The 24,775-nt window shown below is 46.7% G+C and overlaps 4 protein-coding genes across 7 annotated transcripts; 3 read left to right on the forward strand and 1 right to left on the reverse strand.

Annotated features, from left to right (window-relative positions):
- Nucleotides 1-1,466: 1,466 nt before the first annotated feature.
- Nucleotides 1,467-6,554, forward strand: LOC117836221 (serine/threonine-protein kinase prp4). 4 transcript variants are annotated; one of them, XM_034715602.2, is made up of 12 exons: nt 1,467-1,897; nt 2,694-2,797; nt 3,541-3,710; nt 3,987-4,009; nt 4,088-4,156; nt 4,323-4,395; nt 4,481-4,637; nt 4,735-5,026; nt 5,143-5,257; nt 5,409-5,572; nt 5,856-5,927; nt 6,032-6,554. In XM_034715602.2, exons 1-12 carry the CDS (start codon nt 1,676-1,678, stop codon nt 6,221-6,223), a joined length of 1,653 nt encoding a protein of 550 aa, XP_034571493.1. In that variant the 5' UTR covers nt 1,467-1,675; the 3' UTR covers nt 6,224-6,554. The 4 variants fall into 4 exon arrangements, with proteins under 4 accessions (XP_034571493.1, XP_034571494.1, XP_034571492.1 ...); XM_034715603.2 differs by having other exon boundaries at nt 3,541-3,653; nt 3,951-4,009; XM_034715601.2 differs by having other exon boundaries at nt 1,468-1,897; nt 3,951-4,009.
- A 386-nt stretch (nt 6,555-6,940) lies between these two features.
- On the forward strand, nt 6,941-10,020 carry LOC117840693 (homologous-pairing protein 2 homolog). The gene is made up of 7 exons (XM_034721212.2): nt 6,941-7,151; nt 7,296-7,321; nt 8,574-8,841; nt 8,947-9,017; nt 9,106-9,294; nt 9,417-9,562; nt 9,684-10,020. Exons 1-6 carry the CDS (start codon nt 7,124-7,126, stop codon nt 9,516-9,518), a joined length of 684 nt encoding a protein of 227 aa, XP_034577103.1. The 5' UTR covers nt 6,941-7,123; the 3' UTR covers nt 9,519-9,562; nt 9,684-10,020.
- LOC117840691 (uncharacterized) lies at nt 10,011-11,651 on the reverse strand. Its single transcript, XM_034721211.2, has 2 exons — nt 10,938-11,651; nt 10,011-10,843 (listed from the first exon to the last, which is right to left on the reverse strand). The coding sequence occupies exons 1-2, from the start codon at nt 11,400-11,402 to the stop codon at nt 10,262-10,264; spliced, it is 1,047 nt and encodes a 348-aa protein (XP_034577102.1). The 5' UTR covers nt 11,403-11,651; the 3' UTR covers nt 10,011-10,261.
- Nucleotides 11,652-22,690: 11,039 nt separating this feature from the next.
- Nucleotides 22,691-23,609, forward strand: LOC117840922 (basic blue protein). The gene is made up of 2 exons (XM_034721473.2): nt 22,691-23,024; nt 23,117-23,609. The coding sequence occupies exons 1-2, from the start codon at nt 22,832-22,834 to the stop codon at nt 23,314-23,316; spliced, it is 393 nt and encodes a 130-aa protein (XP_034577364.1). The 5' UTR covers nt 22,691-22,831; the 3' UTR covers nt 23,317-23,609.
- Nucleotides 23,610-24,775: the final 1,166 nt, after the last annotated feature.

Below are 24,775 nucleotides of genomic sequence, written 5' to 3' on the forward strand. Positions count from 1 at the left end.
TTGGGTCACGCGGTGAACAGACGGACTGACGGGCTGGGTCTCGGTTTCTTCATTTCAAGGCCATGCTCATCGAGATGCTGTGAACAGACAGACCTCATCAAATTAATAAGGCATGTTAAGATGCTGTCGTTTACGTTTTTTAAAAAATATGCTGTAATTTTAAAACATCATTTAAAAGCATCATAGCATCAAACACCAAGACATTAAACTGTACTAAACAAACATAGCTCTAGAAACTATCCATGGTACAGGAAAAAGATGTCCGGAGTGATGTACTGACGTTCTAACTAAAAAAAGTCCATTTTACTTCCCTCACCTATCCACTTTATCCGTTTAACTCCCTAAATAAAATTTAACCTCACTTTACTTCCCTCACCTATCCACTTTATCTGTTTAACCCCAAATAAAATTTAACCTCACTTTACTCCCCTGGGTTACTTCATTTGGACCAATCGACCTCCTAATTAAATTTCTCTATTTTGTTTCTACGTGTATGAGTTGAATTTTGAGTTAAAATTTTGTGAGAAGATACAAAACATGATATCTTATATTAAAAATTATACTAAGAATTTTTCATGGTTATTTTCATATGTTAGCAATATTTAATATGAAACTGATGTTAGATATACAAAATTTACAAAAAGAAATAGTGAAAAAATGGTAATGTATTTTTCTAATGTAAAGCATCATGTTATAAGTCAATTGGTAAAATTTAAATTCAGAACTCAACTTGCAAAGAAACAAAAAAGAGAAATTTAATTAGCGGTAGACTAGACCAAATGAAATAGTTCGAGGAAGTAAAATGAGTCTAAATTTTGCTTAGGGGGGTTAAGGGGACAAAGTAAATAGTTGAAGGGAGTAAAATGGACTTTTTTCAAAAAGAAAAACTACTTCTAACAATGTCATATTTCTTCAAAACTAGATGTGGTACGCCCTTGAAATTTCCTAAAATCAAATGCTATGCAAAATTGTAGTACTGTATAAAACTCCAGATCATAAATTTTTAATTCTAAACGTGAACATACACCAAAATGGAAAAATGATAGAAAAAAAACAAAGAGGATTGGCGACTTGGCCACGCCTGATAAAAAAAATTGGTACATTGCATACTTTTCTCAATTGCTATTGCTACGCTGAATTTTAACTCGCCCGCATTTCACATTGGTTGGGTACGGTTTGATTTGAAGTTCAAATAATTTGTTTGATGAAAGATTATGCCATGTTTGATTTGATTTAAAAAATTTAGTAAGTTTATCGGTCACTCGAATTAATTCTCGAGAACCAAAAGAAAAAAATTTCACAATTTAGGTCCCTGGCTCGATTTCGCATTACCAGAGTTATTATCATTTGTGCGTGAATAAAACGGATGGTAATCTTCAATTACTATCCATGATGATGTAACGCGTGTGCACAATACAGTCGCGTTGATCGCCACGTTCAATCTCACCTCCTCCGGACCTACTCCATTCCCGTTCCGGGAGTATCCAGTGAAGCGGTGTTGGTGCTACACTGCTGTACCGCGAGGCGCGAGCACGAGACGAGCGTTGAGCCAGTTTCATTCCCGGGCTCGAATCGATTCGATCATTTCGAAGGCATCGCATCCTCCGCCCCGCCGAGCGCCGACCTTCCGTCCCCAGCAAGCCCTAGCCCGCTCCCTCCTCCCGCGTCCGCCTCCATGGACCGGGAAGACGCGGAGGAGGGCTCGGTCCCGAAGCGCCACAAGCGCAGCCACCATCGCCATCACCAGGACAGGGGTAATCCGGGGGAGGCCGCGGGGGCCGAGGCGCGTGTCGGCCCGGCATCGCTGGCGTCGGGGGAGCCGGGGGAGGGCGCTATCGCACAGGACGAGGGCGCCGCCACCGCTGCGGATGCGGGGAGGGCGCTCGCACCTGCTCCGGTCTGTTCCGATCCGCCCCGCCCCCCGTGCTCTCTGTTGCCGTTGGGTAATGCGTGTAGGTTATATTCGTCGCCCTTGTCCTCTCTGCTCCAGAAGTTGTTGGGTTTCTGTGCCTGTTGGTGCTACCACTTTTGAGTTGTTGGGGTGCAGAAATGTCAAACAGCGTATAATCTTCAGAAGATATCAGATCATAGGCTCTACTAATTCTGTTTTATTGTACTGACTAAGAATGCGATGAAGGAACGATCTATCATTGGCAGGACTTGTCTTGATTACTAATAGCGTCAAAACAACTTCTGCCTACTATTTCTAAGCCATAATTGTGTATGATACTTAGTAAAAAAAGGGATTGTATATAATATTCTAAGCCAAAAAAAACAGCATTCTGCGTAGAAGAGTCATGGATTAATAAAATGAAATTTAGTGGAAACTTCTATCATTGAGATTGTTGACAATGCACTCTGACGTTTCTCTGATACACACCTTGAGCAAGAAGTATGGTGCAGTTTGGTGATAGATGTAGCATCCTACTGTGTTGGTATATGTTCTATATCAACTGTCTTGCTTGTGAGAAAAAATAAGCTAAAAGTATTACAATATTTTTATCCAGTTGTAACCTGAGAAATAAATAAGGTTATTGGTTCCTAACCGATCTGCAACTGTGCACAAACAATTTTATATCATATTCAGTGGACAAATGGGAGCTTGATATTTACTCTTATTTCCTGCTAATTTTGGTCAGTTGGTGCTTTGCTGTTTTCTCCAGGAACTAACAATGATATTTGCTTCCCTGTAGGAACCTGATAATAATTCTGATGCAAACTTGGTGAGATCTCCACAGTCACAAAGAGTGAAGGAAGAAAATCACAAGGATGCTGATTTGAATGATCCGAAATCGAGGTCAGTATGAGATATCCTGTTTCTGAAATGGTGATTTGTGTTATACATCATGGCCAACATAATGAGCATGGTGCTAGATCTTATAAAGATTATCGTGTGGAACATCATTCTAGGATGTGTCCATTCTTAAGGAACCATATTGAAGGTCATGCAAAAGATTGCTTAAGGTAACAGTCATGCTTACAGATAGACTAGCTCTCACGCTAATGGATAGCAGTCGCAGCATAGTATGAGGGATGGTTCTGACCATGATAACATGTAGTGAGCTTTAGAGATATTCAACTAGGCTGTGGGAAACTGAAAGAGGGGACTGTAAGGAAAGAAATTAAAATTGAGTATCGCTTTGGATCCTGTCCATGGAGAATGTTGGGAGACTGGGAGAGGCATAGACGGCGTAGTAGTAGCACAAGGCACAAATGTGAAAAAGAGCGGAAGTATACTACTGGTATAGTCGGATAGGTCTTGACAAGTAGATGGTGTTGGCAGTATATGTGAAAAAGGAGAAATTGATGCTCATAGGGGTGGAGTAAATGGCAAAGATACGCATAAGGACTCCGTGCACGCAAACTGTGGTATGTCTGATGGTCAGAAAGACATATAGATCTAGGGAGAATGATAGAGAGGCCATACATAGAAGGGGAGACCTGATGAAGCAAAGGGAAAAAAATCTTACAATTAAAGTTTCTCATACACGACTAACTCATATAGTCATATTCGGTTACCTTATTTAATTTGCTTGCCAGGGAGGAAACTGAAGAGAAATTTGAACAACTGGTACCAAAGCTAGGAGGGAATGATCGTGAAAAACACAAGGCTGAAGCAAGAAAGAGGGCAGATGTTACTCCGACTAAATACGGTGAGATACAGCTGCAGAAGCAACAACAGGAAATTGTTCACTGCAGTAATAACGAAGGTAGCTTGTTTTGACTAAACTATCGTATCTCTGTGTGAAACATTACTATTGTTATGTTAAGTGGCCAGGTTTTCTGGTACTCATAGTTTGGTTACTAAGTTTTTGATAAATAGAAGTAACATCAGTGTATACAAATACTGATACAACAAACCTAAAGATGATAAATCTAAAACCTTAATGATTTGGAGAGATTGAAAATAATCATTAACCATCTAGAGCTTAACATTTCGATCATCTTAGGGACATCTGGTAATGAGAAAACGATGGGTGTTTCAGGTCTTGGAGAGGGCATTCCCATGGTAATAAATAATAATCTTCTTGACATAGTTGCTCAATATTTTAGCATTTCATCATCTTAACAGCCTTGAAATTTGCAGAGTGAAAGATCAGAGGATATATTTGCCAATGATATTTTTGGAGAATCACCTATTGGTGCCCAAGAACTGGTGAATTCTTATATCTTCACTCTCTCTAGTATTGCCAAATCTCGAAGTGTGATTATCACCAAAATTTATGTTTTCTGCCAACTGTCTTGCTATTCCTTTGACAGTTTATGTTCTTGCTAGAGAGCTATTACTTTGTTTGATCAGTAATAGATACTTGTGTGCGCAGGGCAAGAAACGTAGCTTCCTCATCAAGGAAAATGCTCATTGTGACAATTGGGACGATCCAGGAGGATATTATAGTAAGCTCCATCATCTGATACATATACATCACCCTTCTGCTATCCTTTTAGTGCTACGTTTTTCAAGTACTTTGCTTTTATACAGCTTACCACTGTGGAGAGGTGCTACATGGACGTTATGAAATCATGGCAGGCCATGGGATGGGAGTTTTCTCTAATGTTGTCCGGGCAAAGGATCTTAAAGCTGGGAAAGGTGATTCTAGTGAAGTAGCTATCAAAATTATACGGAACATTCCTGTGATGTAAGCTGAGTTCATTGCATTTTATTTTTTCTTTTGGATAATATCCAGTATAAAAGAATATCTTATGACCTGGTAATATGGTGTTCTTGTTATGTAGGTACAAGGCTGGTAAGCAAGAAATTTCTATACTGGAAAAGCTGGCTAGTGCCGACCCTAAAGACAGACGACACTGTGTGAGGTTTATTTCTAGTTTCATGTATCGAAATCATCTCTGTTTGATCTTTGAATCTCTTCACATGAACCTGCGTGGGCTTCTAAAGAAATTTGGTTCTGATGTGGGGCTTAAGTTGACTGCTGTAAGGACGTATTCAAAGCAGCTTTTCATCGCGTTGAAGCACCTTAAAAGTTGCAATGTTCTTCACTGTGACATCAAACCAGATAATGTGCTGGTATATAATTTTGATGAGTATTTTTTCCCATTCTGTTAATTTTGTATTAGAATTCTCTAGCCTTTTTTTACGGTCAGTCTCCAGCTTAATTTTTTTCCACTTGTATCGTTCTGTAGGTAAATGAGGCTAAAACTAAGCTGAAGCTGTGTGATTTTGGTAGTGCTATGCCTACTGGAACGAATGAGATCACACCGTATCTTGTGAGCCGCTTCTACCGGGCACCTGAGATTAGTGAGTTCTTAGTTTTATATGTACAGTGCATCTCAATTCACTATTTGTTAGGGTACTGTTTACTTGGATATTACTTGTAAGGAAGACCACCTTTCTAATGTTGAAATCCTTATTGATTTGTGGTCACATTATAATTTGTTTTCTCCTGCAGTTCTTGGGTTGCCGTACAACCATCCATTGGATATGTGGTCAGTTGGTTGTTCCTTATTTGAACTTTACACAGGAAAACTCTTGTTTCCCGGTAAAACGAATAATGACATGCTTCGGCTTCACATGGAATCGAAGGGTGCCCTTCCTAAGAAGATGCTTCGCAAGGTTAGAAAAATTGATGAGATGTGCATTTAACTTTTTATGAGTGCTTACATATAATACCTGTGAACCCATCAAAACAGGAAGTACTAAGATATGGCCAATGCCTACAAATATCTAAACTTTATGTTTTGCACGTGTAGAACTGGTTTAATTTAATCTTGTTGCTCCATTGAGCACTTCAAGTTCAGTCACCTGTTGATATGGCAGTTTATTGCATTCATTTCATACTAACAAAATAAGGTGACAAAGTAAGCGTGTGCTAACACGAGTGTTTCTAATTGCACAGGGAACCTTTGCAAAAGAGCACTTTGACCAAGATTTCAAGTACTTCCATGAGAAGGATCCAGTGACGAAAATGGTACATCTATAATCCATATTGCAAAATTGTGATGGTGTATTGGTATTCTGTTCTACACTTACAATAAATTTAAAATCATCGAATGGCTTCTTCCTTATGTGTAGACTGTGAAGAGACATCCGGTTATGAACATCAAACGACAGGATGTTAGTTCAGTTGTTTCAAGCTTGCCTGGCGAGGACCCAAAAATGCTATTCAACTTCAATGATCTCCTGAAAAGAATATTAGTGCTAGATCCAGAAAAGAGGCTAAAGGTGGAACAGGCACTTAGCCATCCATTTGTATCTGGCAAGTGAAATTCAGCACAACTTAGAAACTGAAATTTTTGGTTGAACTCGTTTACATTTCTGTCCTGTTCCTGTGCCACCGGAGCTTTAAAGACCATGGATGAGACATGGAAGTGTGGAACAGATGACCAGCTTAGGTATTGTAACGCACAAGCTTGGATATATTCTGTAATATCTCGTAAGACCACTAGCTTGAACACGATTTTTTTTCTTGTGCATTTTCTGTCCAAGGATATCAAATTATCCATTGTAAACATGAATTCTTCTTCGAATTGCTTGGTGCAAAGTTTACCTAACACCTGACACGAATATCATGTTGCTTCTGTTGTGACTTTGTGAATTATTTGAGTTTAAGTATGGTGCACTTTCTAGCTCCTCGAGCAAGCTTGCTGATATTACAAGCTGGTGTCAAATCAGGAAGGAACCAACTATTATAAAAACAAATCAGGAAGGAACTAGGCTTCTTCCTGGGTTCAGATTATCCGCAGCAACGGGCTTCCATGGGCTTCATCACGGCCTTGCAGATAGCCCACGAGGGTCGCGCGCACACCCACCCACCAGGCCACCACCAGTCCACCACCACGCCACGCGTACCGGACTACCGGGGGTTGGGGGGGGGGGGGGGGGGGGGGGGGGGGGTGGCGCGGGGGCGGGGGGCGTGGGGGTGGTTTGGGCGGGAAAGTGGAAACCTCCCGCCCGCGTCACCAGCTAAGGCGGCCCTGCGTTGTCAGTGACCCGCAGAGCAGAGGCCACGCCAAGGCCAACAGGCCGACACACACAACCCCACACCCCTCGGCTTCCCAAACAATCCATTCCCCGCCGGCGCTCTCCTCCGCGGCTCCGCCTTTTCCCTGTCGAGGAGCAGCAGCAAGCCAAGCCACGCCGGCGAGGCGGGCGGACGAGGAGGCAATGCCGCCCAAATCGGATAGCGTGGAAGGTATTCACCCCTGCGGCCCCGCCCCCTCCCAACTGAAATGTTTTTTTTTTGGCTCAAAACCTTCCCGATTTCGACCGTCCTTAGCTTGGCCTAGTCGATATTTCTGATGATTTTGCGGCTCCGTTTTTTCTTCCGTTTCTGCAGGAATCGTCCTGGGTTTCGTCAATGAGGTGCCGTCCCTCCCCTGAAACTCAACCCGAAAACCCTAAACCCCTGGTTCTGCTTATGCTTGTGCAATTAGGGTTCTATTTTCACTCTGTTGGTACTTGTGGGGATTTGTGATGTATAAGAATTTTTCTAGAATCCTTAGGATTGTATGGATGTGACAAAGTTGACAAGCTGGATACTGACTGTGCGGTAATCAGGATAGCAGCATGCTGTTTGATGAATACCAATTATTGTCCATTCTTTCTTTCTGTAGATTCAGATGGGTTAGTTAGAATCATGTAAAAACTCCCTCGTCACCATCCTGATTAATTGATGCATGTTAGTTGCAACTGGCATCACTTCGTTTCTTGATCATTATTCTGAATGGTCGTAATTGCAGCTGTCCTCCAATTAAGCAGCTACCTGCAGTCAAGTGCTGAAATGTTAGCTGGATATGTTGGGAGTGAGCAATTCATTCCTGTGACCAGCATATGATTTCTATGCTACTCCCTAGAATAGAACAAAATTTAGACTAGATTCAGTTTGGATGTTGGACTCCATGGTGTTACACTGCTACTTGCTTTGTTGTTTGTGTTTGCCTTTTGTATAAGATAATTTATCTGGATCTCTTTCAACTATCCTGTCCCAGCTTATCAGCATCGTTTTATGATTTACCAGAAAATTGCCCCCTTGAGTTTGTAACTGCAAAGCAGCTCACAAATGCTTGCAAGTGGTAACACAAGCACAAGGCTTTTGCAGATCAGTTTTGGTTTTTGCTCTTCACCATATGCTGTTTTTTCCCCTCCCCTGTCAGATGTAGTTATGCTCACCTTAGACTGTTTTCCCCTTACAGAAGCTTATATGTGTTTCAACTTTCTAGAGCATGTGTTATCATGTACTTTCATTTAGTTCTGCTTTGTTGCATTGTTTATTTCCCATTTAACTTAGTGAAACTTCCTTCTGAATTCAAATAAATAAAATGGGGAGTAAGTATTACTGTATTTCCCTTCAGATATTGCTCTTATCCCGATTTGGTTAAATATTGACCTGCTTTACTTATGTGCCTAAGTAGTGTATGTGGCTTTCGATACGAAACGACTTTATTCAGAAAGTGCTTTGTGTACAGTTCTTCAATTTTATGCAGAATATATGAAAAAAATTACCACACTATCTGGTCTCACTTTCATAGTTGATATAGTAACACATTAGCCGCACATTTTGTGTTTTTTTTAAGCTCTGCGTATCACTGAGTTGACTATTACCATGACTCTGCAGCAAAACAGGCCACTGAATTCACAGAATGTAGCTGACGCGCTACAGAAGTTTAATCTGAAGAAGACTGCAGTACAAAAGGCACTGGATGCATTGGCTGACAGTGGACAGGTTTCCTTCAAGGAGTATGGCAAACAGAAAATTTACATTGCTCGGCAAGATCAATTCGACATTCCAAATGGGGAAGAACTCGAGGAGATGAAGAAAGCAAATGCCAAGTTGCAGGAAGAACTTGTAGATCAAAAGAAAGCAATTAGTGAGGTTGAATCTGGTAGGTTCCAAACTTCCAATTCTTACCTTGGTCTTTTTAGTGGTCTATCAAATGCAGTATGCAATGGTCATGTTTTGATGACATCTAAATTTAAATCTTGTACAGAGGTACGAGGCCTGCAGTCAAACTTGACGCTGGCAGAGATTAAGTCGAAGGAGACTAAATTACAAAGCGAAGTACGTGCATATAAATTGTTTCCTTCCGCTCCTTACTATGAGTCTGTTCCTTTGGACCTGTTGTATTTACAGGACCATATTTGTTTAGGTCCAGGAAATGGAAGAGAAACTCAATAAATTGCGGAGTGGTGTCATCTTGGTGAAACCTGAGGACAAGAAGATCATTGAGGATTCTTTTGCTGAAAAAGTCAACCAATGGAAAAAGCGGAAGAGGATGTTCAAGGAGCTTTGGGATAATATTACTGAGAATAGCCCAAAAGATCAGAAAGAATTTAAGGTTTTTGCTGCATTTCCCCTCTTATCCTTATACCCTTTGATTGCACTTGGAACTTACCCTTCCTGTAGCTGTTATGTGCCATCTAGCTATTCATGACGCTGATGAACAATATGCATCTGCAGGAAGAGCTTGGTCTTGAGTATGACGAAGATGTCGACGTGAACCTGCAGTCTTATACTGACATGCTGGCAAGTCTCAACAAAAGGCGAAAAATTTCTCGCTGATGTAGCATGGGAGTATCTACATCTCAAGTCAGAAGGAATTTAAGGTTTCTGCTTCATTCCCCCTCTATCCTTTTACCCTTTGATTGCAGTTGGGATTTACCTTTCCTGTTGCTGCCATGCGCCATCTAGCTATTCATGATGCTGATGAACAATATGCATCTGCAGGAAGATGACGAAGATGATGAAGACAGTCTTACACTGGGCATGCTGGCAAGTCTCAACAAAAGGCCAAAAATGTCTCGCTGATGTAGCATGATAGTATCTACATCTCAAGTCAAAAATCTGTTACAGAAGTTTTACCAGCTACACGGTTCATGGTTCTGCTATTTCTTGCAGTTTCTGTAGCTGAGATGTTCCAGATAGATGATGTTGTCCTCTGTTAATATTTAATCATTTATTGCCTTAGGAGTATTCTAGTGGTAACTGCAGTCCTTAGCAGACTTGTTAATCTTGTCAGCAATGAGGTTTAATATAGCTTTTGTACCAGTTGGGTGACAGCAAATTCTCCATCCTCTTTAATGTATCTACAAAAAAAATGCATTCTTCAGCAATATACGCTGATGATTTTGCACCCTGCTTATAAATTGGAAAAGAATCAAATTTGTCCCTTTTCCTTTTTTTAATATCATTTACATTACATATATGGTATGAACGTATACCATAGGATCCTACATATAACGAAAATTCAACTAAATATATTGAGATCAAGAAACCATCTCCTCTGTTGCCATCTTGTTGCGCAGCTAAAATCCCCACTTTGTTCTGACCGATGCCGGCTTGCCCCTGGCTGGCTCCCGCTGCTCATGGTGTTTCTGTTCTTTCACTGCAACGTCGCCATGATCTGCCTCGTCCTCCGGCAGGATCTCAATCTCTGAACTGTAATTCCGCGCATGTCCAATCTTCTCAGATGTCTTTCCATCAAGCATCTCACCTTCTTTCTTGCTCTCATCATCCATCCGCGTGGTTCCAGTCTTCCCCCTGTCGCCTGGCCCCCTGGACTCCCCACGCGAGAGCTCCATGGCTGCCTTCGCGGCGGCTGCGGCCGAGGCGGCCGACTCGAACGCGGCCTGCGCCGCCGCTTCCACGTCCTTGTACCTCTGCGCCGAGTCGCCAGAGACGTCTTCGTCCAGGTCATCAGCTGGTGGCATCCTGATCATCTCTTCGTCGTGCTTCGTCTTCCTGCGGTTGTGGTTGGAGCGTCCGGAGCCCTCGCAGGGTGGTGGCTCGTAGACGCTCACGGCGAACCCTTTCTCTGCGGCGATCTCCTGGAGCACCATCTGCCGGCTCTCGAGGCTCGGCTGCTTGGTCGACAGCTTCTGCACGATCTGTTCCGTTCCGACAAGGGAATCAAATTTCGTTAGAGGCATCCAATTTTGATTCGAGTGTCGAGTCAGAAGGTTCGTCTTCGTCGGTGCTCACCTTGGGGTTGATCCCGCATCCGCTGCGGAGCTCGGAGGCGGCGGAGACGAACCCCCTTCCGAACTTGGCGGCAAGGATGCCCCGTACCTCCTGCAGCTCCGGCAGGTCCCCGCACCTTGCGGCGGCGTACACGAGCCCCGCCGCCGCCTCCCGCAGCTCCTCGGGGCACTCCCTGTGCGCATCGACGAGCGCCGCCCGCTCGACGATGAGGCCGCAGTAGGCCTCGAGCTCGGCGAGCACGTCGAGCGCGTTCTGCTCCCGGACGACGTGCTCGGCGCGTGCCAGCGCGCGGTCCGCGTGGCCCAGGCGGAGCAGCTGCTCGACGTCCCCGCGCGCCTGCGCGAACCGCACCTGCCGGTGGCCACGCACCACGCCCAGCCGCGTCACCGCCAGCCCCAGCAGCGACCGCAGCCGCGCCGTCTGCTTCGTCGTCCGCCCCAGCAGCACGTCCAGCCTCCTCCCCATCGCCGCCCGCCGCCGCCGCAAGCGCCGAGCTTAGCTAGAGCAGCCGCCCCGTCGCTCTCCCCGATCGAGTTGGTGTGCCTGTGAAGACCGGGCGGTTTCGCCCCGGTGTTTTATACCCCCGGGCGCGAGCGCGGGCACGGTGTGGAAGCGTGGGATGAATGGAAGCTGCGCGGGAGCAATTAGGGGGAAGGATCCGAGGGTGGCGGTACGCTTCCTTGTGGGGGTGGGATTGGGTTTGCTTTGTGGCGAAGGCGAGCGAGCGCGACGGGCTTTAAACGTCTGAGCGGACGCGTGGTGGGCCAAGCCGCCGCCGATGAGCTGTCAGACACGGGGGCTCGTTCAGCGGTTGGGTTCATCCGCGCGGAAAGGGTTCAGCGGCCAGTTTCTTTTGGGGGCGGTCGCGCGCTCGCTGGGCACGCGGGTTCTGGCCGCCCGACCGAGCAGGGGGCTTCGTCTTCGTCGCGGCTGGGAACCGGTGGTTACGGCGTCCGGAGTGTGAACCGCCACGTCCGCTCGGCGGGTGGCGCGGTTTTTTCTTCGTCTCCGATTAGTTTTGACTGGGCCCCGCCGGGATCGTGAGCTTCACGAGTGAACTGACGGGGTGGAGTGGTGGAAGAGTCGAAAACGACGGCGCAGCGGCTGCGGTTGAAAACTTGGGAGCCTGGGAGGGAGTGGATACGGAAGAGCACCTGTGCAGTGCAGGGAGCAACCTGGTCAGCAGGGAAAAGCGTCCGTGTACGTTTTCGTACGGCCCGATCGACTGTATGACTGTGTCTCCTCCTGCCCCAGTCGACAGAGTCATTATTGTGGAGTGATGAACGGTTCGTCGTGATGGCGACTGGTTGGTTACTGCGGCAAACGCGGTTTTCCCTTCCTCTCCGGAACTTGTTGTCAGTTTCTTCCGTGGTTGCTCGAGATTATATAGCTCATACCAACAGTTCTTTCTTAATTTGCGTAACAAAAGGGAGATCTATTAATCAAACATAGGTAGTTTCCACGGTTCCAGCATCGACCAGTCACATCAATCGAGATACACGAACTTCAAACCGAACTGATATTCAAGACTAGTTTTATCTCCACCAATCCAGGGCGGATCTAGGGCTCGGGCTGCCCAGGCTGCAGCCCGGGTGAGTCCATATAACCCCTTTAATATATGTGGTGTTTAACTTACAAAATTACGATCTCAATTAGAGAAAACGAGATCTAGGAGACGTGAATCAGCAGTTTAGCTCGGGCGTAGCCTCGTTCTGGATCCGCCCCTGCACCAATCCAAGATTACGTAACTCTTGTGCTTACGCTACCTTAGATCCCGTTTGGATTCCAGCAAGCAGCAGCTAGCTATTAGCTGTGTTAGCTGGGGCAACCAGGTAGCAGCTAATTTTAGTAAGATGGTAGATAAAACACTAGCTAGCTGACATATTAATTTTGATCCAAACAGATTCTTAATGCTAACTATTGGCTAGGTAGGATCCAAACGAGCCTTAATATCGTATAACGTCCGTCTCATCTCTTGGATTTCTCGAATAAATATTTTGATAAGAAAAAAGGGGACCTACATAAAAATGATGGAAGGGTGACCAACAATTAATGGTACATAGAAGTACCTATCTCGGTCTGTTTCTAGGTAGAGCCATCGACATACGAACCCGCTGCAATGTGAAATTCTTCTTAAGTTCACAGACGAACAAAAACAGGGAAGAACTGCCTCAAATCAAATGTACGTAACATCTTCAAGCAATCAAATGCTGCAATTACCTTGCTACACATGTGTACTATGCTATGATAATATGGAGGAATCAGTCTTACACCTATTCCTACACTGTCATTTCTCCAAACAATGTTGGAACTTGATTGGCCTGCAGATTATTGACACAATTACTGGATATCAAATTCTAGAATCCTTTAAGCTTCAGATAGCTCAGTCCTTTTTCATGGAGGCTATAGCCATCATGTCCTGAGTATTTGGACAACAAGAAATGACTTCATATTTGAGAATCAAGCAGCAACATTATATAGGTGTAAAGAAATCTTCATATTGGAGAGTCATATTGGAATTCTCCAGAGTTATATACTCAGAGCAAAGGCAAAATATCATTCGGTGATAGGCTCTTGGTTTCAGTCTCTATTGTAATTGTTCCTTTTATTTTCATGTCTTCTGTAAATACTTCTTATTTTATTTATATATAATCAGGGGTCACCCTCCTGTATCATTAAAAACAAAGCAATCATTAAAAACAAAGCAGTCGCCCTCCATCGAAGAAAAACGAAACAATAACCTAGCTACTGTTCTGCCTGGGATCGGTTGATGCGTGCGACGAGCCTATCCAAGAAGGCAAGCACCGTACGGTTCCGTGCACCACCACCACGCACGCACCACCGGACGGGAAAACCAGCTCTAGCTCGTCTCCGCCTCTCCGGTCATTCTCCGAGGAAGGTTCGGTTCTGGCGGCATGACCATGGAAAAACGGCGCTCGACGCGTCGAACGATTTGCACGGCCACATCAGGCCAGCAACTCGTCTCGTGCCTGCCCTCCTCCACCGGACGGCGACCACACCACGCGCACGTGTGACCCGATGGGCCGTGCCGTTCGGCCATTACCCTGACTACCTGAGCGTAGATATCGTTGACCAGTTCAAATCCCGAGCCCAAAACGACGGGAAACCGATCGTCAAAGTCGCGAGTCATCTGCGTTTTCCCCGCCCCATTTTTGGACGTCCGGAACTGATTTTTTTTCACCGTTGGGCGAAGTTTTCAGGGGGCATGCAGAGCAGGACTCGCAGAGACTACTGATTATTCACCGCTCAACGCCGGCCCTCGCATTCTTCCAGAACGCGAGTACGCGACGCGTCAACCGCGTGTAGCCGTGTCCGTGTACTGCGTAATACCCCGCATGGCAGCGTGCGCTAGCGCACATGAGGTCAGGTACAATACAAGCGATCACCGCTGCAAAGCATCCTATCGTGTGGCGCCGCGCTCTGCGTTTCGCGCTCGCGAGCTACTCGTAGAGGTCATGGATCGATGCGGCTTTGTTGGCCAGGAGGGCATCCTTTTGAATTGCCTAGTTGCTCCCAGCTAATTGATCGCTTTTGGATTGGAAGCACTAATCCGTGTGCTCTTTCGGTTAAAGATAATTCCAACCAGGCTAGCATATGAATAATAAAGATATGTCATATATACATGCGAATGCATAAGAAACTCTTCTTTAAAGGCCTCGCTATAAAGACAGTTAAAAAAAAAGATCAAACCGCGCCAGGTTGCATTATTGATTACTTTCAAGAAGAAAGAAAAGTAGGAGGTTTTAAATTGTTTTTATTCAGAGTCGATTCCAGTCGCCGCTTTTGATGAGCTTTCGTTCTACCTTGCATTCAATTTATTTTCCTCAACTTGATTTTACAACCATTTCTTCTTCCACTTCTTTTTCTATGTTTTTCTTGAGACTAAAAGAAGGATCATTTACTTATAGGGACAACTGATAATTTATGGTCGTCTAAGAAACAGTGCCAACGATAGATGGATCTTCGATCGGATGTTCATTTCCTTTTTCATACTTTCTATGTACTCCAATTACCGACCGCGTTCCCATTCCCCTTTTGGGTTTCGCTTGTGCAGGTGCAGCGCGCAGTCGGTCTGCAGCTAGCGGAACTGCGTCCGTTTGCCCGTTTGGAGATACAGGCTAAAAATTAATCCGATGTTTGATAGCAATTAGGATGATTAAAATTAGCGACATAACCTAATTGTAAAACTAATTGCATAAGTCACCGGGGAGAAATCCTAATTAGATCTTGATTAGTTCATGTTTAATGGGTCATTGTGGCTCGTCCTGTCCCCATCGATGCTCTGTGCTAGTACTGATAGAGAGGTGACCGGTTCGTCGTGATCGCGACTGGAGGCCGGTTGCTACGGAAAATTAAACGCGCCCGTTCCTTTTCCGCTCCACAATTTCGTGTCGTCTCCAATCGTCGGTTAATTGCTTGAGGATCAGGAAGCTCATACGCACGGTTTGCTCCTTTTTTGCAAGACGAAGACGAGAACGATTTGTTCTGTACAAAACAGACGGTACCGTTCCAATACAGTCGTCATCGGCTAAGTAACTCGTGAGTCGCGATCATACACGAGTGCACGAGTACAGTGCTTACGCTACCTCAATCAGGGCGGATCCAGCGCGAGCAGCCACAGGGGACTGAACTCTTCTTCTTCCCTCATCTCTTCTCTCTCTTTTCTTTTTCTCCCCTCAGCTTTCTGCTTCCCTTGTTCCAATGGAAGTTGCAGCCAGTAGGGGCCTGCAGCCCCCCAGCCCCCTTTGGATCCGCCACTGACTTCAATTGACATTGTATGTGTTCGTAAACGAGAGAGCAGGAAAGAAGTGCTTCAATTGTACGCCGCTTCAGCTGTAAACATCTAGGACTAGGACTAAATCAACGCTTTGCCAAGTAGTCGCCTTCCATAGAAGAAAGACGAAAACAGCCTAGTTAAATTCGTGCTAAGGATTGATTGATGCTCCAGCGCCTCCGGCATCATATTCTTCTTTCTTTCGTTTTCTTTTCTTTTTTGATGAAAATTCGCTTCCAGGCAGTATCCCAGGAACAGGAGCGTCAAACGATCTGCACGGCTTCGCACGTCAGATCGTTATCTCGTGCGCCGAGTTGCCGACCTGGCCGCCTACCCGCTCCCGCACGGCCCGTACTTATCCAGGCCCAACAAGCTTCCGAGAACCCACCACACCCACCCACCCACGTCGTGATCTCCATCTGAATGGACCATGGGCCGGTGCTGGACTGCTGATTCGGTAATTTGTCAGAAACACAGTTTCTGATGGCTCATCTAAATATCGATCTCCCCCTCAAAAAAAATTCTAAATATTGATAAGCTCATTTTTTTAAAAAAATATCAATCAGCTCAAATCCCGGATCCGAAGCGAAAACCACTCGTCACAGAGACACGAGTTGTACGCGTTTTCTCCGCCATTTTTTCTGGACGGGCGCCGGGCCTGATTTTTCACCGTTCGGTGGGTTTTCAGAGTCAGCGAAAGACAAGACTTGCAGCTGCTTCATCGCTCGTCGCCGCCCCTCACCTCTTCCGGAACGCGACGCGTCATCGTCAACAGCATGCGCCTCTGCACGACACGAAACGAGACTGTTCCGCGGCGAGCGATTCTCTCGTCCGACGCCGCGCTCGCAAGCTAGCTGCGGGGGCGCGCAAACTTTTGTGTTGGGCATTTGTTGCTGCCAGCTAGGTCGATCGTTTGTTGAAATGGCAGCACAAACTCCGTGTGCTTTCGGTTAAAGCTCCAACCGAGCCAGCATGAATAATATGATTATTAAACTCGGCTTTTAAGGGAGATCGTCCTTTGCAAAGGCAGGCAAGGTAGGACTAAGAGAAGATCAAGCTATAAAGTCGATGAGTTCCAACAAGAAGGAAATAGGAAGTCCACAAAATTGTTTTGTTTTCAAAATGGCAGGTTCACAAACTGTAAAGTTAACGAGAAAAGAGAATTTGTCTCCTTTTCTCGTATCCTTTCTTCGAGTCTTTTTTCTTCTTTTAGTGAGTATTAAGCTATGTTCATCAGCTTTGCTTTTACGATCCTTTATTCTTCTTCGAATTTCCCTGTTTCACTTGAGGGAACTGTTTATTTGCTCTCCCCAACTTGCTGTGGTACGCCACTGACCCCTACAGTAGCTGGCTAGCTGTTGTCTGACGCCGCGCGCCGCAGTCGCAACCCGCCAGAGCTTGGAAGGGAGGGGATCATCTCTCTCGCGAACGGCGTTTCTCCTTCAAGAATCAGCCCATGGATTTTTTTAGATAAAGCCTCTGTGGTGGATGTATACAGCCCAAAGTTAGAAGAGTTTTAGACTCTAATCCTCAAAATTGTGGGGTTCAAAAACACAAGAAAGAAAGCTCTAAGATAGAAAAAAATAGAAGACTAAGCTTCAATCTTCTCCATCCATATTTTAACCTTGCATTATCTTTATGCAGTATAATCCATCACATCTCTTAAATATTATCTTTATGCAGCATAATCCATCACATCTCTCGTCTGCTTAGAAACTTTGACAGAAGGTGTTGTTCGCCAAAACAATGTCAGCAAGCGAGCAGCAAGACTCCGCGCACAAGCCAGTAGCTTCCATCGCTGCCTAGAAGAGGCAAGGGCCTGGGAAGGGATCATATCTCTCTCTGCCTCTACGGGCTGAATTAACGCCTGCTTCGCGGCCCTTCTTGATGGCGGCCCGGTCCATCCATCATGCCGTAGACGGCCGACATCGCAAATTGGGCGGGCCTCGGTGGCTGCTAGTTTCTGTTTATAATGGGCTAAATTCAGTATGGGCTGCTCCGCCCACTCGACGCGCTGCGGAGCCGCCGGGTGGCTTGAACATCAAAGCGGTTGGCTTGGAGGTGCATGTGCATCTGTTTATTCGTGCCTCTCGACACTGCCACACTGGCCTCCGGATGAGCAACACCCCCGCGTCGAGGCTGGTCCTGTACCTGGCCTCGAACACGAGGCGTGCGCACTGCGCAGCCGTGGAGGACGACGACGAGGTTGTGGTCGCGGTAACCGGCGCAGCAGGAGGCGGAAGTCCATGACGTCGGTGAGCACAGCGTCAGACGGAGTCCACCCACCACGCGTACTCCGGCCGCCTCTAGGTGCGCGCGACCATGGCGGCGCGGTTCACCGGTGTCTTGGCCCAGTAGTACCTGGTCCATCGACGGCCGCAGCAGCGCCGTGTTGTACATCAGCTGCACGCCGTGTTCTTCAGCAGCCGCATCAGCGTGTGCGTGTGCTCTCTCCGCCCGGGGCCCCGCACCGCGCGCACGGCGTCGGCTGCGAGCCGGACACCATGATCAGGACGCGCATCTGTGTACGTGGCAGCATGTGTCGTGTGTGCCGTACTCGTACGTGATCATGACGCACGGGCAGCGCACGCCCCCACCACCAAACAGAGAAGCTCGCGAGCGAGCGCGATCACGACGTCACGGCCCCCCCCCCCCCCCCCCCCCCCCCCCCCCCTTCTCACGTCTCGCTGGCCCGGCCACTGCGACCCGACCACGGGCACCGGCGCACGCCACATGTCCGTCCTGCTGCTGCACACGCGAAATTATTATTTAACAATGCGCGAACACGCACCCCTCACCGAACAAGCCCCCCCTCCTCCACTACCGTCCGATCACCTGCGCAGTAGCACGGCATGATTGCGCCGCGGCACTGGCGTCCTCGACCGCTCGCGCCTTTTCTCTGCGTTTCGTTTCCTCCGGGCAAAGCTGACGACGACGACGGCCACTTGGACTTTGCTCTCCCCTGGTAGTGCGCGCGCGGGCCAAAGTGCGTGTGAGCATACGTACTTTCTCCGGAGATCGCGTGGGGTTCGGTGAGACCTTGGTATTGGCGTCGTCGAGCCCGACGTGTCCGGCAGCGGGCGTGGCGGCCTCGTTCGCTCGTTCCCCCTGGCTAGTGCGCGCGGCACATCATGCACCAGGGCACGTCAGGAAGCGTCTACACGTCGCGTTGCTGGCCTGGATCCGCGGCGTGTTAGGTGAACGGGAACCCAGTTGCGCCCCAGCTTTTGCTAGACTTTGCACCAGCGGAGGCCGGCCACGGATTATATATGCTGACCTCGAGCTAGCTTTCGCGGGTGCTAGTAATATAATAACGCTACGTGAGATCGATGGGCATGGGCTCGAGGAACCCGCACATGAGGTGATTGAATCGGAGCTAGGGGACATACGAAACATGGAATGGTCCCACAATCTCAGTGTGAGGCCAAGGATCATAGATTCATGTATCTGATTGTTTAAATCAGGTGCACTGCCAGTGTAGCCTCCTATATTGTATCGTAGCTTGTGGATCAGATTAGAGACGAGAGCACGTAAAGTATGGGACGCCTCTAAGTACACCCGTAAACAAACAGCGATGCTAGCTTTTAGCAGTGTCTAGAATTCCAGCCATACATCTGGAATACATTTGGGTAGTGCGCATGCATGTAGACATCTGGTAGTTATCACCTAGCTATAGTTTATGAGCTACCTCATCCAAAATACTAGATCATCATTCATCAAGAGCACTGCCTACTATAAACGAGGACGGGGGCCTGCCTGCCATTTACATGACGTGCTGGACCGATGATCACATCAATCAGATAAACGCTGGCTTTGAATTTCCAATTTCTAAAACCAGACGAAATCTCTAAATTCACCAAGAAATCCATAGCCCATATAGGAGACGGAGGGAGAGCCAGTAGCTTCCAACACTAAGTACGCAACATGTTAGGCGAAATATTTACGATCTCAAATGTTGTTCTTCGCCGACCTCGTGTATACATCATTGCATACTTCATCATTGTTGCTACCGGGTTGGCACCGCCAAAATAACCGACACTACGATGACTTCGCCCTGCTCTTGCGAGCAAGGGTTCTACGAATTTTGTCGCCACGCACGACACATTTCGGTTCTTGCGCATAACAGCAGGGGATAGGGCTCCCAAAGTTCAGACATGGCCGAGTAGTGACGGAGCTGTTTTTCTGGGAGCCAAACTTTCGTCAAGGTTGGACCAACCGGCTGGCAAGGCGTGGAATGGAAGCGCGCCCAACCGCCCGTCTTCAATGCGATTTGGAAATTTGCACTCCAAGCTTGGACTTGGGCGACTCGAGTTAATTGACTTTCTTTGGCAGCTTCCCATTACGACGAACATGCATGCACGTTGCATGGCAAGTGCGCAGAGAAGAATTGCTTGGTTGAATTGAAAATCATGAGCTTGGAATGGAAGGCCTATTTTCTAGAAGGAGTATTAGTCTTCAAGGTCAGTCAATTTGTGGTGAAACTCAGTACCATTTCCAGCGTCTCTAGTGCGTGATAATTAATAATCCATTTCACTTAATTAACAGCGTGTTTGCATTACTCGTTTTGTTTTCTTTGGATCATCAGCAAGTCAACCTAAAAACAACCCAAATGAACTAATTTAAATTTTAAAGAAAAATAAAAAACGAAAATGAACTAAGAGAGTGGCATAAAAACTAATAAATATTTAAATCATTCAGCAACGACGAACCCCGCCCGCACCTACAAAAATCCGTTCCTCTTGTCCACGTGCAATCGCAAACACTGAAACACCCATTCCCGGCAGCCTTCGCCGAACAGCGGCCACAGCACTCGATACACATGCACGAACAAGGATAGATGATGTGCCGGCTCAGTAATCAACTTGAGTCACCGGTCATTGATAAAACGTCTCGAACCAGTTTGGGCGGGTTGGCGCGCACTTTTGATCCGGTCCGTGACTGGAGGGCCGATCACTGAAATGAACGCACACCGGACGGCCTCCGGCAGACAGCGAAGCTGCCCGGCGGCGTCCTGCCCGGCAGCGGGCTGTCTCCCCGTTTCCCATCTCGGCGGTGCCCACTGCCCACTAGTACTCGTCGCTTTCCGCTGACTTGCTTCGCACACACGCCCGGTCTCCTCCTGGTCCAAAGCCTATGGCCGCGCCCGTCCTCGTGGCCTTGTGGGTGGGTGGCCTCTCCTACTCCTACCCCCATTTGGCCATTTCCACCATCCGTGAACGTAGAAATTCTACTGCGGCGGCGAGCCTTCCCAGCTATACTAGCAGCTGAGCTCGGTGTGGGGCGCCACTTCCGGTATCCCCCGGAACAGCGCCGGTGATCCCGTAACAATTTCTCGCGCGCCGCGTTGCGAACGCAGCAAGTCGCGTTCACACGGCAGCGTCGCCGCTAGTCCACTGCACTGTCCACTCTCGCCGTGTTAAAGTAAACGTACGATATTTTCAGCATTGCCCGAATTTCATTACTAAAAGTAACGAAATTACAGAGTTTTAGAGTCAGAGTTTACATTCAAGTAGCTGAATGAAGATGCAAGGATGAAAAAAGAACTTCTACCGAAAGGCACACAGGGCCTCCAGATGAAGGACGAAACGAATGCGTCTAGCAAAAAAGAGGAAAACACCAATTACAAACTACTGACGACACATGTAGACTTCAGCTTTTAACTTCAACAGCTCAAAAAAAGACTGCTAGAGCTGCTCTTCACTGCAACAGCACTACTCCCGCTCCTGCTTCCTCCGTCGCTTCTCCCTGTGGATGGAAGTGAAGCGCCACCTGCTTCATTGCTTCTGCTCCTTTCTCCAGGTTCATCTTTGCTTCCTGCTTCTGGAGCCCTACCCAATATGTTATGAAAGAAGATGCTAAGCAAACAATCTCAGAAGGAGATTTAACTTGTTTTGTCAAAGCACACTGAATTTCTCGCTCTCCATAGAGCCCAACAGACTGCTGATAAACCAACCATGTGAGCATATTTTACTCGGGGTAGATAACAATCACACCACACCCAAAACTGGTCCACGGTAGTTGGTCTACAGGGAGCCCCAATAACCATAGCTATCAGGCTCCAGAGATATCTTGCTAGGGGTAGTCGAAAAAGAGATGTTCTACAGATTCGTCCATATTGCAAAGATAGCATCTCTTGTCTCCCTGCTAATTACGTTTTACGTTTTAGGAGATTGTCTTTGGTTAGAATGGCATTTTGTTGAGCTAGTCACATGGAAACTTTTATCTTCAAGGAGATTTTAGCTTTCCATCTTTTTGTTTGGTATCTCAATGTCTTCACAGGTGCTTGTACATGGATTTATCAGAAAAGCTTCTATTCTTTTCCCAACTCCATTGGGGTTTATCCCTGTCATCAGATAAGGCACAAGTAGTTAGAATATCTCTCATCTGTCTTAGTTGGGTTTGAGCTCTCTCGTCCAACCACCTTCTAAATGTTAATCTCCATCCTCTTGTAGCCATATTTGCTACACATTCTGTTTGCTCATAACAGATAGCAAACAGGTCCTGAAACTTATCTTTAAGAGGGACAGAGCCACACCAAGAATCTCCAAAAATCTGTGTTCAAACCATTACCAATTTTGATGAATCTACTTTTTAGATATAACTCTTTGACTTTTAACAGATCATTCCACATAGGGGAATTAGTTGGTTTTATTTTTAAATGTGATATTCCTCCTACAATTTTATACTTTTTCCTCACGATTTCATGCCAAAAGCCTTCTTCATTTTCAATCCACCACCATTTACCTAGAAGACTCAGATTCATTTTCCTTAAATCTTTTATTCCCAAACCACCTTTCCTTTTTGATCTTGTTATTTTTAACCACTTAACCAGATGGTATTTCCTCCTTATTCCTCCTCTTGCCAAAAGAATCTTTTCCTAGTTTTAAACGTACAATATAATAGCCACAAGTTTGATTGAGGCTGGCGTGTTAGGCTGCCTATAAAAGGAGCCCCCCGGGAGTGCACCGAGCACTACAGCTCGATCAGCTCACTCACTCATCACTCGCCTCGGCTCACTTTGCTCGAGCACTTCCCTTCCTGAGCTTTTTTGCTAGCGAGGTGTTGTGTTGGTTAGAGAGAGACAGAGGCACAGAGCGGCATGGCGGCTCAGGGAAGGGGCAGTGCTGCTCGTGGCAACACCGCCGCCGTGGTGGCGGTGGTCCTCCTCTGCGTTCTCCTCCACGGCGAGGTCGCAGAGTCGGCGGTGTACACGGTCGGCGACCGCGGCGGCTGGAGCTTCAACACCGCCAACTGGCCCAGGGGCAAGCGCTTCCGCGCCGGCGACGTGCTGGGTGAGTAGTGGTAGTAGCTACCTCAAGTCGCGCATACATGATGTACAGGTGTTTCCTATGCTAGGCTGTTCTGAAACGGCGTCTGTGTGCAGTGTTCAGGTACAGCCCGAAGGCGCACAACGTGGTGCCGGTGAGCGCGGCGGGCTACAGGTCGTGCAGCGCGCCGAGGGGCGTCAGGGCGCTCACCTCCGGCAACGACCGCGTCACGCTGAAGCGCGGCGTCAACTACTTCATCTGCAGCTTCCCGGGCCACTGCCAGGCCGGGATGAAGGTCGCCGTCACCGCCGCCTGATCGAGGGTCTACGGTCGCATCGCAAGCGTCGACCGCTTTTGCTTTATTTCCTTTCCAAACTTAATTAATTATGTGCTGCAACTAATTAGACGGTGCCTGTTGTTGTTCAATAATAATCCCGTGTCGTCCGTGTTGCGTACGTGCGTGTGTTAGTTGTTAGGTGTTGCCGTGTTGCAGATTGGCACTGTAGAGAAGGGACAGAGGTCGGGTAATGTACGTACGTACTGATGTGTTTGTGTGATGATGTGAGGAGCAATAAAAGCATATATACATACAGCCGCGTTTGTCTGCAATGTATCTTGTATCCTGTGTATCCAGTAGATGTGTGAATACGTCGGTCGTTTATGGTCGCCTCTGCACTTATACTTTCGTTCTATCGGCAACTCCAGCCGAATGTTCTTCCTGTGTCGACGAGACGATACGATATGATGATAAGTTGGTAAACACAGCCGGGAAATTTTTTACCAAAGGTAAATTTTCTAACAAGTAGCCACTTTCTCACCCGATAACTCATCAAATTGGCCAGGCGGGTCTATTTGACATGACTCAAGACTGCTTGACAACAAATTTTAAGTCACACAAATCCCCTTGGCATAATTATTCACCTTTTTTAGTCACGCCAAAAACACATTTGCGTGACCAAGTTGAGTCACACCAAATGAAGTTGATTGGCGTAACCAAAATAGTTACTCCTTAAATTTTAATTTGCACATGATATTATTAATATTTACTTCTAGATTCAAAAGTCTAAATCAAAACTACGGCCCCTCTCACTCTTACTTGCTAGAACCGCTGCAAAGAGAGCCGTTGAGACATCACGGGTTATGCAGCCCATCCCATGCGGCCTACTATGGCACTTAGGGGCGGGGTCCATTTGCATAGTGCAATTTGCAAGAGAGGCCCATGTATTCTAGCACGAAGCCACATACCGTAGGAATCAAGGTGAAAGGCCGAAAACATAAGAGGTTTTTATTCCTTCATACAAACCAACATGATGTAGAAGCAAATATTCACAAACATGTATGCATGTTAGCTCCTATGAACGTACAAATTTGGAACCTTGCCCTCTGCCACTGCACACAAACCTGTCCTATGAATGGCTTTAAAGAGACTAGCCGAACATGCAGGTCTTGAGATGTACGAGGACAAGCAATTGATGAAGGCACCCGGCTAGTTCCTTTGAACACTACCATTTCTAGCTAGCATATCCGAATGCAGGACAATTGATAATACATTCACGTTAACATCGTGTTTTCATTACTCTGAGGTAGGGATGTAAGGTCATGAAGTTGATCTCAACTTCGTCCACCGGAAGTAATCCATATTTTGAAATACCAAATGTGTTATAAATGTACGTCAGCTTGGATCCTTGATCCGGCTCCCGTTCCTCATGGTAGCTCGTGAGGTGTGAGAGGTTGTTGAAGATCATCCCATTCGCTTCCTTCAAGCGCACACACAA

This window comes from Setaria viridis, chromosome 9 (genome assembly GCF_005286985.2).
Source record: "Setaria viridis chromosome 9, Setaria_viridis_v4.0, whole genome shotgun sequence".
NCBI classification, from domain to species: domain Eukaryota; kingdom Viridiplantae; phylum Streptophyta; class Magnoliopsida; order Poales; family Poaceae; genus Setaria; species Setaria viridis.